Source organism: Papaver somniferum, chromosome 7 (assembly GCF_003573695.1).
Source record: "Papaver somniferum cultivar HN1 chromosome 7, ASM357369v1, whole genome shotgun sequence".
NCBI lineage: Eukaryota > Viridiplantae > Streptophyta > Magnoliopsida > Ranunculales > Papaveraceae > Papaver > Papaver somniferum.
The window spans coordinates 4,089,121-4,101,405 of record NC_039364.1 but is presented as its reverse complement, the minus strand read 5'-3'; the positions used below and the strand labels follow the sequence as shown (position 1 = coordinate 4,101,405).

The following is a 12,285-nucleotide window of genomic DNA, read 5'->3' as shown; positions in this document are numbered from 1 at the left end:
TTCAAGGTGTTTTGAAGCTTTTTGAGATCATTCTCAACACCCCAAGCAAGACCAATTTCCTGAGCAACAACGGATCCCAAATTCTTTAAGATTACGGCTACACCATGATAAATCCTTAATTAGCATGGCAAACCACAGAATTTCAACAAAATTTAGATGAACAAATTAGCGGCAAAGAAGAGAAAACATAAAAGTCTGATGTTGAATGGTTCATTAAGCAAGAGAGGAAATTTTCAACTATCTAGATAATTTTGTAAGAAATTGATTCAAATATGTAGGTCAACTATGGAAAAAATAATCATATGACAGTCAGTAAGACACAACTTATCTCATTGAGGCATTTAACCAAACAGCTTTGGCACACAGCTTGCACTCCTGGTAATTACCAGTATCATTATACTCAATCAAAGCAATTATCCAATTGCTAGTGTGAATATTATGTTAATCTCCAAATCGGTTCTCTGTGTTGCATATACCTTATCAGGAAAATAGAAACTTAGAGACGCGCATGTTCTATCAGGAAGGGCTTGGGTTCGAATCCCGCTATCAACAACAACCAAAAAATCCTAATACCGTATCACAGTTGTTGTGGTGTGAATACCTCAGCCTAAGGCCCTTGCGCTATTCCACACTTTCTAAACCATTCCAGGTCAAGCTTCACTTTTCATTGCGCACAATCCATTTCAAGTCACATACAAACTCCAATTGTGCGCAATGACATTCATTTCACAAACAAGAGAAAGGCAAACATAAATACAGGCAGCAGCAAAGATTAATAGTGAAAGTCTAATATCAGAAGTTAACAGTCAAATAATACTTCAAGTCACTGGAAGACCCAAAGTAAACAACAGCCAGGTCAGAAATAGGGAACCACACACAGCACATGACCAGCAATACTAAAACCCTTTCCTGCTCACATACAACAGTTCACTCACTCGAAGACTTTGCAAGTTAATCATCATCTTCAGAAGAAATATCCACAGCAGCATCAGAATCTGACTTATCATCAGCAGCCTCATCAGAATCGCTTACAACATATTTGGTGACATTACGGCTTGCTCTTACTGGCCTTCTCACTGGGGCTACTTCATTTGAAGATTCCAATTGTTCTTCGGTGAATGAAAGAGACTTCTCCCCACTGCTACTTCCTTCTCCAATTCTACCCATTACGGAGCTACTCTTCTTGTTGAATGGAGACTGTCTAATCCTCCTAACCTTCTTCTCTGGTGAGATACCAACATTTTCAGCAGGTTTCAAAGTGTCAGTTATCAGTGTCTGTTTCTTTGCTGGTCCTCTCTTCCTGGGTGCTGCAGCTGGTTTTGCGGGTGCCTTCTTTCGTCCTGCAGGTGGCTCAAACTCATCATCAGATCCTTCTTCAGAAATAGTTTTCATCTGTTCATTATCGGCACTAATCGCAGCAGTAGTCTTTTTCTGAGCTGCAGAGGCTCGTTTGGCTACTGGTTTTTTCTTTGCTGGTGCAGCATGGTTCTCAGTATCTACACGAATGGAAAATACAACAGATGAAATTAAGCATGCCACAAAACAAGTGTTGGAATCAAATGACGGTGACATACATTCTAAGGCTGTAACTAAAACTACCTTTATCAGGAGAAGAATCAAGGTTAGATGCAGCAAGACGGTCTGCAAGTGAAGGAATGTCATCCTCCTCATCAGTGTCCACTGAAGCAGGCTTGGCCTGGAACAAACAGAAAACAAATGTTAGTTTACAAATGAAGGATAGATTGAAAGAATATGGAGCATTCAAACAGGATTCTGACAAAAACAAACCTTTGCAGGGGCTTTTTTGGGACCTCCTCTACCCTTTGGTTTTGGCACCTCAGATACAGCATCTGCATTAGAAAAATAGTCCTATGTAAGGGTCTGTACATAATGAGCATAAATTAAAAGCCAGTGTTTGAAGGAAAATAGTGAAATCAGTGAAAGAATCAATAGAATACCTATCTCCATGGAAGAAGTAGGTGGTGGTGGAACAGAGACCGAGGTGCTGGCTTTCTTTGTATATTTCCTGGGATTTTTGGGAGCCTGTTTTCCAGCGTTCATACCAGCTTCTTTCATCACTTTGTTTTTCATCATTTTTCTATCCTCCTCTGCTTTTATATCGCGCACATCTTGCTCCTACAAATTTATAGAAAGATAAATCAGATAACTGAACAATAATTAGTCAAATAACAGGTTCCTATGACAAATATAGGGGCTAAGATTAAAGTCATACGTCGAGTTTTATGTCAAAGGCTTCTAAATCCTTAAGCCACAATGATTTCTCCGTTGCATTTTTCAGTTCTAACACTTCACCATCAAGCTTTTCTTTTTCTTTACAAAGTTCCTGAACCTTCTCTAGTGTCAGACTACCTATAGCCATTGTGAGTAGATATGCATAACCACGAGCCAGTCCTCCTTCATCGCTAGGTAACTCAGAGTTGTCGTCATTTTCATTTTCTACTGCATCTTCAGATTTTGAAGTAGGAGCACCATTTTTGGCCTTTGGGGGAATAAGATCAAATCCTTTCTGTTGCAATTCAAGATACAACTCCACTCTTTTCCTGTTGCTCACTATAATCTCTCCTTTCACTACTCCAAGGATGAATCTGACTTTGTTGTCCAGTTGGTTCAGATCGTATTCAAGATTCTCCAGTAGTACTCTCTGCAATAACGTCCAAATCAGAATAAACATCAACCTTGTTTTAGCAACAATGAATAATCAGAAAGAGAAAAAGAAGGCCTTAAAAAGGAATTCACCTTTCTCTTTTTGTACAATTCTAGCCGTATTCCATAGAAATCCTCAATGACTACAAATTAAAAGAGCAAAAGATGGTTAGCATCATAAATCTGCTCATATTTATGAAACCATATCAGTACTGTAAGGGTATGTAAAAGCTATTGAAGATTCAAAAACATACTTTGTTCTGGGAAGTCATATTTCTTAATTACTCCTTCTGGACCGAAAAGATGCATGTTGTTAGTGCTAAGAGTGTTTGAGAGCTTAAATTTCTTCAAAATCCCTTCTTGTTTGGCTATCAACATATTCTCCTCAGACAGTACAACTTCGAAATGTACAGTTGTGTCATCATTGTGCTCCCTATAATCCTGTATCAAGTAAAAGACATTGATAAGATTCTCGAAAACTTGCAAACAAAATTCTATATATCATTGGAGTTCTAACTTATGTCAAAGAAGAAATTAGCATACCTTGATGAATGGCTCCTTGACTTTATCATTTCCAGTCATCATTGATTCAAGGAACTCTTTGTAGTCCTGAGTCCATCTTCTAACAGGAAGCTCAGAGACCCTTAGTGTTGTCTCATTTACTTCTTCAATGACTCCAGTAACAGTGTAGCCACCCTCCTTTGATGCTGTTTTCTCAATTGTTCCTTTGAACCCTTTGTACCATGGATCCATGGGCACCATCGGTTCACCATTAATTAATCTCTTTACATTCGCAACAATGTCACGAGGATTGTAATTGGGGATGAAAGTGCTCCATCCAGTTCCAATGCCTTCACTTCCGTTGACTAAAACAGTAGGTATAATTGGCACATACCTGAAAGGCAAAAAATACATATGTTACTTATAGGCAGAGGACCCACTAACATTCTAAACTCGAAACATGATAACGGCATAAAGCTTACCATGTGGGTTCAATGGACTGACCATCTTCATTCAAATAGTCTAGAAGAATATCATCGTCCTTGGGAAATAGGAACCGTGTGATTGGAGATAGACAGGTATAAACATACCTAGCACTTGCATGGTCTTTGCCCCCCTGAAAAGACAAACATCAGAAAGAGCTCAGTAAAAAAAAAAAAAGCATTGGGAGAACTGCATAAAAAATTATTGTAGTAGAGTATTATGTGCTAATTTACCTGGTGCCGGGTCCCAAACTGGCCATTAGGTTGCAAAAGGTTAATATTGTTGCTTCCAACAAAATCCTGTGCCATTCCAATTATAGTACCAGCAAGACTCGCTTCACCATGATGGTAAGCCGAGTGCTCTGAAACGTAACCAGAAAATTGGGCTACCTTTGCTTCTTTTGTAAAATTACGCTTGAAGGAACAGAAAAGAATCTTCCTTTGGCCTGGTTTCAGACCATCAACCATAGCAGGGATAGAACGCTGCAGATCAGCTATTGAATACTGTATAAGCTCCTTGTTGACGAAATCACTATACTTAATTAACTTCTCTTTCTGATCAAGGAAAGTTCCAGGCTGCAAACAAATCAAAAAGTAAACACTTTATCAAAATGAAAACAAAACTTTATAATAACTAAAATTGCAAAAAACGACTCTCTGTGAGGTTTACGAATGAGTTCAACTAATGTATTCACCTCATATTGTTTGAGCCAACTCTTTCTGGCCTCAATCTTCTTTTTGCTAAAAGCCATTTCGATTGCCTCGCCATCTTGTTCATCCACCCACACAAAATCTTTTTTATGCTTCCCTAGTTCCGAAAAGTACTGCTTCCCTTCCTTGGACGTACTGGTTCCCAACCCCTGTAATCAATAAGCAGAACAGTCATGAAATGATCCAAGGCCAACCATAATTCACCAATAATGCATAAATCTAGTGCAAGCTATAAATTACTCTAGGAGTAGAACAACAAAACCTTATAGTATTTGACATCCCAGCCCTTTGAACTCCCTCCCAAGCTTTCCAACCATGTCTCATATTCAGGCATCGAATAGAATGAGATGACATTCTTATTCTTTCTATTAGTAACCTGAATAAGATGTTCAAACACGGAAACTAGTTAAAATATAGTTATCATCTGACACTATTTGCATAAAATTTGATCATTAGCAGTACTTCAAAACCTAGAGCAGTTATCACCATCATATATACCTTGACAATTGGAGTTATAAATTCAACTAGAAAGGAGGGAATTTTAAGCAGTGATGGCCAGAATGAATGAATGAAGTTGATTAGTAAACCCTTGATGTGAGAACCATCATGATCCTGCCAAAGAAAGAAAAGTTAGACACAAGCAGTAGGATGTTACTTGAAAATTAAAATTTTAAGAATTGAAAAAGAAATGATGATACCTGATCTGTCATTATCATCAAATGCCCATATCGTAAGCCCTTCACATCTTGATAATCCGTATTTTGTTTAAGTCCAAGAATCTTCTTGATGCTTTGAATCTCGACGTTATCCTGAATTTGCTTTGCACTTGCTTCTCTTACATTGAGCAATTTACCTCTCAATGGGAAAACACCATAGTGGTTACGACCCACAACAGAAATCCCTGCCATCTGCATACACCTTGGTTTCAGATTCTTATTTACAATAATAGACTTATAAATGATTGACAAATTAAAAGGAAAATTTTCGTTTACACTTACAGCAAGAGCCTTTGCTGAATCTCCTTCAGTTAAAATTAAAGTGCATTTATGAGAGGCGGGCTTTCCTGCTTCATTGGCATCCTCAAGCTTAAGAATGCCATGTACCCTTTCCCTTTTTGACCCATCAGTTTTCTTCAGATCTTTGCTCGCCTTAAAATCTGCCCAAGAGAGAAGACTTTCTACTACTCCAGACTTCGCCACTGAAACATAAACACATGATTAAACCAAGCGAAGTATATGAAAACATCCCAATAGCTGCTGTAACAAAATATCTACATATCATTGGCACTACTGAAACACAAGCACTAACCTTTTTTCAGGAACTCCTGTGAAAGTTCACATTTTGTTCCAAAACTACCTTGACGAGTTGTCAAGGTTTCTTTCGTCTGAGAATCGAAGGCTGGGTTATCAATGAGAGCATTGACAAATATCCATAAGTGGTTCTTCACATTATGGGCTTTCAGATTAGCATTCTTGTTCTTCTTGTTTACAAGATTCATGATATGGCTTGACACCTGGTTAGCGACATAATCAACATGGGTTCCTCCCTTAATAGTAGCAATTCCATTAACAAAGCTGACCTGTTGATTAATCCAGACAGATGTTAGAAGTTTTAACAATAAACATACAATCTGAGCAACTTCTCTGAAAAATGAGTGTTTACCTGCTGAAACTGTCCTTCACTTAGACTTACACATATTTCCCATCTGTCATTAACCTTCTCCGCATAACTGTTTCAACAACATAAATATAAACTAATAAGTAAATTCATACTACATGTGTTAGGCCTCCACAAAAATCGGATTCAGACATTCAGTGACAAACCTTGGAGGAGCTTGTGCCCTATTCTTGGCTGCTGAGTCCATATAGAGTTTAACATAATCAGCAAATGACTTTATAGGAATCTTATCTCCATTTAATTCAACTTTCACGGTCTTGCCTATACAACCGGCTACGTCAATCACTCTCTTCTTCATCAATGCAACTACATCAGCTTCGAGATGTGTCATATTGAATTTAGCCAAATCAGGCTTGAATGTTACTTTTGTCCAGTTTTCACTGGCCTTACACTTGGTAATGATGGGTTCAGACTTTGTTCCCATGTTGTTAGAAAACACCTACATGAAATGAGCGAATCAAATGAAAATTAGAACACAAAACATCATTAACCTCAAAGACAATATGTGGAAGCTGAACTAATTGCTAGCATTTTACTGGAATCTCTTATTTCATAAACTACGTGTATTCCCAAAACCAGTATTTCTCAAATGAACTCTCAAGACAATAGACTAAGGAAAGAAAATAGTCTTCATACAACATCATAAGAACTGAAAAGTATCTCCTAAAATACTAAAAGACAAGCCATATCACCTAACTAAGATACTGAGAGGAACAATGTTTCAACAAACAACATATAAACCAGGAAATCCAATTTCAGAGCAATTAACCATAAATAACTATAACAATCAATAAATTAATCCTAAATTCCAACAACAAATTCATCTCAATTAATCCAGCTTCACAGCAATAAACCCTAACAAATGAATCCATGAGTCAAATTCATACAAAATTAATCCTAACATCAAACAGAAACAACAAAATAAACCAGCAAATCCAATTTCTCTCTAATTATAACTAAACCCTAACAACAATAAAAAAAACCTAAAAAAATTAAATTCCAACAAAAATCAAACCAAATCAAAACAGATCGAGAAAATTAACAAGTCACCTGTTTATACTGCTTCTTCCTCTTTCCATCAGCGGTCTCAATAGTAAACTCCGTCGAGAAAATATTAGCCAGCTTTGCTCCATAACCATTCCTTCCACCAGTAGTCTTCTTCTCCGCATCATCATAATTACTACTTGTCAACAAATGACCAAAAATCATCTCCGGCACATAAATTCCTTCCTCCTGATGAATCTCAACAGGAACACCATCACCATCATTATACACACTAATCGTATTTCCTTCAACATCAATATTAACTCTCACCAAAGCCATTTTCGGATCTCTTTGTTTATTATCAGCAGCGTTCACTAAGATCTCATCAAAAATCTTATACAATCCCGGAACATAACTCACCGGTCTGTAAACCATCTGACCTCCTTCAAAAACCCATAAACTCTGTGTGTGTTTCTCAATCGAACCAATATATGTATCAGGACGTAAGAGAATGTGTTCTAGCTGACTTTTCTTTTGATACATCTCTTCGATTGTTTTTCCTTTCTGATTTATTGATGCTGGATTCTTCGGAACATTGGTGTTGTTGGTGCTGGTTTGCAGCGGAAGCGTTTTATCTATCGTCATTTTCAAAATCGACTCAGATCTATAAATTTACAGTGAAAGAAGATGAAGATGGAGAAGATGAAGAAATGACACAGAGATTGTGTCTGGAAAAGAAAAAGAAATGAAATGAAATTGAGTAAAGTGGAGATTGAAGAGGGGATTAAATACAGGGTTTGGTGTTATTTAATCAAAAAGTAAGGGTACGATGGTCTTTAGGTAGGCCGATATGTGTTTTGAATTTTGAAATTCGTGTTTTAGGCGGGATTTTGGTTGACTTGGTCTTTGGTCAGTTGAATGTGCGGATGAGATTGTGGGATTTTGAAATTTGAATTTGAGGATGCGTTTGGAGCGTTGGATTTAATGGTGTGATTATGATGGGGATATTTATGACGAGGAAGGTTTTGAAATGGATGGTATTGTTCACCCATCGGCCAAAGGTGGGGTGTACATAGAAAACCTTGACGCGTGAGTTTGCCTTAGTGGAGCCATCAGTCGGTCTTGTGTCCAAGCCACTTCTTGCTGCGGCCCCTTGAATGGTTCGCCAAATGGCCCTCCATGTGTGCACACTTTTTTTATGGTGCTGTTTCACTTTTTTTTTCTTTGATTAGAGAAAAATTTATTGCAAAACAGTCGAAGTACATACGTAGCATCTTGTTTGTTTGCAGCTGACTCGGCGTCTGGATCTGAGTCAACCTTGAACTCGGGCCGAGTCAGCAGTCAGACCGTTTGTTTTACATTTTGAGTCAAATCTGACTCGACCTATGACTCAGACATAACCCCTGACTCGGACCCATTTGAGTCAGGTGAAAAAATACTCCTGACTCACGTGACCAAACCACTGACTCACGTTTTTTGAGTCAGATGAGTCAGATCTAACTCAAAACAAACATATTGAGTCAGATCCAGATGAGTCAGGTGATTTCACTCAGATCCAGATGACACAGATCCAGACGACTCAGATGAGTCAGGAGTAAACAAACATAGTGTAGGTGTTTCTCCAAATCTCCAACAAGAAAATTTGGTGGTACTGAGCACCAAAGACTATTAAACCAACTGGAATTAGCCCAGTCGGCTAGTGTTGAACTCCCAAGTTATAAATTAGGGATTCAATTTCCGCTGCTATCTGATCAAAAAAAAAGACTCTTTAACCATTGACTTTAACATGTTTTGCCATGGTGTTTGCAACTGAGTTGGCCTCCTTTTTAGTAAAAGAACATTATCAATTATCAAAGGTATTTAACTGGAAAAAAGACATTCTTGAACCAGATTATTTGTAGTCCACCTAGGAAAGTTCAAATTATGGCACTAACTACATTTTTATTATCATCCTCCAATATCAGACTTTTTATGCCTTGCTCTATAGCCCATTTTGATAGCTTTCAATGCAGCAAGTGTTTCTCCTAGCTCCTCATCTACTACTTAGACCCTTTCTCCCATAGCTCATTCAAATTTCCCTGTTGGCACATATTTGGATCTCATTTTTTGGTTAATTTTGTTAATGTAGAGGGATTAAATTTTTACCGCGCGACGAGGTAGTGAGACCAACTGGATACAATTGAAGAATCAAAAAAAAATAATAGATAATTAAATTTGTAAGATTTAAATCAAAGTTAAAGTTTTATACAACCCCATCCTGGCATCGGCAGGGAAGGAGCCAAGTTTTTGAGGAAGGGGTGCAAAATGTGCTCTGGAGCCCATTTGATGACAAGAAATATCAAAACAATTATAATTGGACTTGGGGGGAAGCTGGGCTAGGTGTGCACACACCCATACTCTAAGCTAGCTTCGACGCTCAACCGTGGTTCACTTGAACGTGTTGATTTAAACGAAAAAGTCCTTAGAAGACGATGCATATGTTGTGTTAGGATGTTATATTTTTAGTTACAACGGCAAATTTGATATTTTTTCTCAAAAAGAAAAAGAGATAGTGAAAAAGTGGGGGTCTAGCAACCACGCCCAACATTTTGTTTCGGCAATATGTATGGACAAACTCCAATATGCTTTCAAGAGAATCAACTAGATAGTCAGACCCAATCTTTAGAAAAGTATATCAAAGAGTTACATCTCAATTTTTCAATTCAATCTGTAATCAAACAAATAGGAATTTACAAGTCCGAATAAATAAGAGAAATAACTTGGACGATATCACAAACCAATATCCAAGTGTCAATCAATTCAATCAACAACCCAAAGGTCGGATTCAAGAAATGATTGAACTTAACGCACAACCTGTGATATTTCAATTGTATAAATAAATATAATGCGGGAAATAAATAACACAAACACCAGAAATTTTGTTAACGAGGAAACCGCAAATGCAGAAAACCCCCGGGACCTAGTCCATCTTTGAACACCACACTGTATTAAGCCGTTACAGACACTAGCTACTACCAATGAACTTCGGACTGGAATGTAGTGGAGCCCTAACCAATCTCACACTGATCAAGGTACAGTTGCGCTCCTTATGTCTCTGAACCCAGAAGGATTATACGCACTTGATTCCCTTAGCTGATCCCACTCACAACTAAGAGTTGCTACGACCCAAAGTCGAAGACTTGAATAAACAAATCTATCTCACACAGAAAAGTCTCTTGATATAGATAAATCTGTCTCCCACTGAAATACCTATGAGTTTTGTACCGTCTTTTGATAAATCAAGGTGCACAGGAACCAATTGATAAACCGGACTTGTATTCCCAAAGAACATCCAAGTATTATCAATCACCTCACAATATTCTTAATCGTATGGAAGCGAAACAAGATATTGTGGAATCACAAAAGATGAGACGAAGATATTTGTGACTTCTTTTAATCTTACTTATCGGAGATAAATCTCGAGAAAATCTTAGTAAAGATAATACTCAATCACGATAGTATAAGTAAGATCAGAACACGCAACTATAGAGAAAATAGTTGGGTCCGACTTCACAATCCCAATGAAGCCTTCAAGTCGTTAACCTGCAGGTTTTTGGAATAAACATAAGGTTAAAGGAGAATCGACTCTAGTCGCAACTATTATCACACATGAGGTGTGGGGATTAGGCTTCCCAGTTGCTGGAGTTCTCCCTTATATAGTCTTCAAATCAGGGTTTGATATCCTTGAAACAAAGCAATCAATATTCACCGTTAGATGAAACCTGATCTAAGATCCAAGCTAAGTTTACTTGAAACCAAAGCAATATCTCTCCATTGTTAGATGGACTTAGCTTGTTACACACAAATGAAATGTACCTTCATTTAGATATCAGTAACCGTACCTAAACGTGTACACTAGGTTGGCTCAACAATAGTTAACCAAAGTTCGCTATATGAACACTTTTATCAACCTTATTCATCTTAACCACAACTAGTTAAAATGACTCCAATGAAACTAGTTACAGGGTTGTTCAATTCTTATATTCTCATAGAAGTATATAGAACACAATTGAAACAAAATCGGTTTGATTCACTCGAATCAATTCCTGAACATTACAGCCACAGTTTGCAAAAGATTGCATTCCTTATTTTATAAATGTATTTTTTCATGGTACAACCGATTCTAGAATTTAACCACTCAAGTATGCAAACGGGTATGCATACTTAAGCAGCGGGACTTGGATTGTGTCTGACAGTATGCGAACAGGTACACATACTATCACACATCCAAAACATCAGTTGAATTCAGTACGCGTACGGGTATGCATACATTAGTTCCCGGAATTCAACTGAGTTTGATAGTACGCGTACGGGTATGCATACCAAGGTTCCTGGACTTTACCTGACCTCGCCAATACGCATACATGTATGCATACTATAACGGTCTTGGATCAGCATATATGAAAGTACGCATACTATGTCTATAATCCAATAATGGTTAAGTGTTCTAAACTCTATTTCAATCATTGAAACATTCTTCGAGGATGACAATAGTTGTTTTCACAAACTATTAGCATCAAAGCAATTTTCAAGTTATTGAAATAATCAATACGAAACATTCCAGGTCTATATCAAATGACTGTCTCACACAAATCATGTAAGATGTTACCGGGCGATTTTCACATGATCATCTTTTGACTTTCGTCAAGAATATAATATGAACTTGGTTAAAGCGAAAGCTTACTAACACATATTTCGATAAATATGTAAGCGAGTTAAACCCAGCTCGAAATATGTACAAGTGCAAGTAACTGGAGCAAAACACTCAAAATCAAGAGTTCGTATAAATACCAATCTTAACTCATCCAAATTCAGGAATTCTCATCTCCATTTTGAATAGAATTAAAGAGGAAGAGAATCCACAAAGAATGAGGTCATTCCGAGTTCTGACGAAGACGTTACCGAAAATCGACGTACGTACAAGCCAGTATGCATACCATTTTGCAAACCAAATTTCGTGACCTGGAGCAGTGTGCAAACGGGTTTGCGTACTAAAATCTCTGAATTTTGATTTTAAAAGATGGTATGCATACCTGGTATGTGTACCATGATCGAAGTCCAAACATCCCGAACTACTATTTTCAAACCGAAACATTTAAGAACCTTAAACACGGATCAGGTTAGGTAGAAATGAATGATAAGCAAGGTATATGGATCATTATAGGTACTCTAAGAAAATAATTAAAAACACAAATCTTGCTCAATTTTATAGACATACCTTTTTAGA

At 37.5% G+C, this 12,285-nt stretch overlaps 1 protein-coding gene across 1 annotated transcript; it reads right to left on the bottom strand.

Moving 5' to 3' along the window:
- Positions 1–754: 754 nt before the first annotated feature.
- On the bottom strand, positions 755–7,756 carry LOC113294668 (DNA topoisomerase 2-like). Its single transcript, XM_026543050.1, has 19 exons — positions 7,086–7,756; positions 6,182–6,474; positions 6,021–6,087; positions 5,667–5,937; positions 5,357–5,556; positions 5,057–5,266; positions 4,857–4,970; positions 4,621–4,734; positions 4,343–4,507; positions 3,882–4,223; positions 3,648–3,781; positions 3,208–3,559; positions 2,919–3,105; positions 2,758–2,807; positions 2,234–2,662; positions 1,959–2,136; positions 1,789–1,850; positions 1,600–1,696; positions 755–1,496 (listed from the first exon to the last, which is right to left on the bottom strand). The coding sequence occupies exons 1-19, from the start codon at positions 7,662–7,664 to the stop codon at positions 952–954; spliced, it is 4,389 nt and encodes a 1,462-aa protein (XP_026398835.1). The 5' UTR covers positions 7,665–7,756; the 3' UTR covers positions 755–951.
- Positions 7,757–12,285: the final 4,529 nt, after the last annotated feature.

What these genes read in the sequence shown, in the direction of transcription:
- LOC113294668 (XM_026543050.1), bottom strand. Translation starts at nt 7,664, where the DNA reads ATGACGATAGATAAAACGCTTCCGCTGCAAACCAGCACCAACAACACC. An exon ending in TACTTCTTCCATGGAGATAG is followed by an intron (nt 1,851 to 1,958) that starts GTATTCTATTGA and finishes TTTCTAATGCAG; the next exon opens with ATGCTGTATCTGAGGTGCCA. An exon ending in CCAAAAAAGCCCCTGCAAAG is followed by an intron (nt 1,697 to 1,788) that starts GTTTGTTTTTGT and finishes TGTTTGTTCCAG; the next exon opens with GCCAAGCCTGCTTCAGTGGA.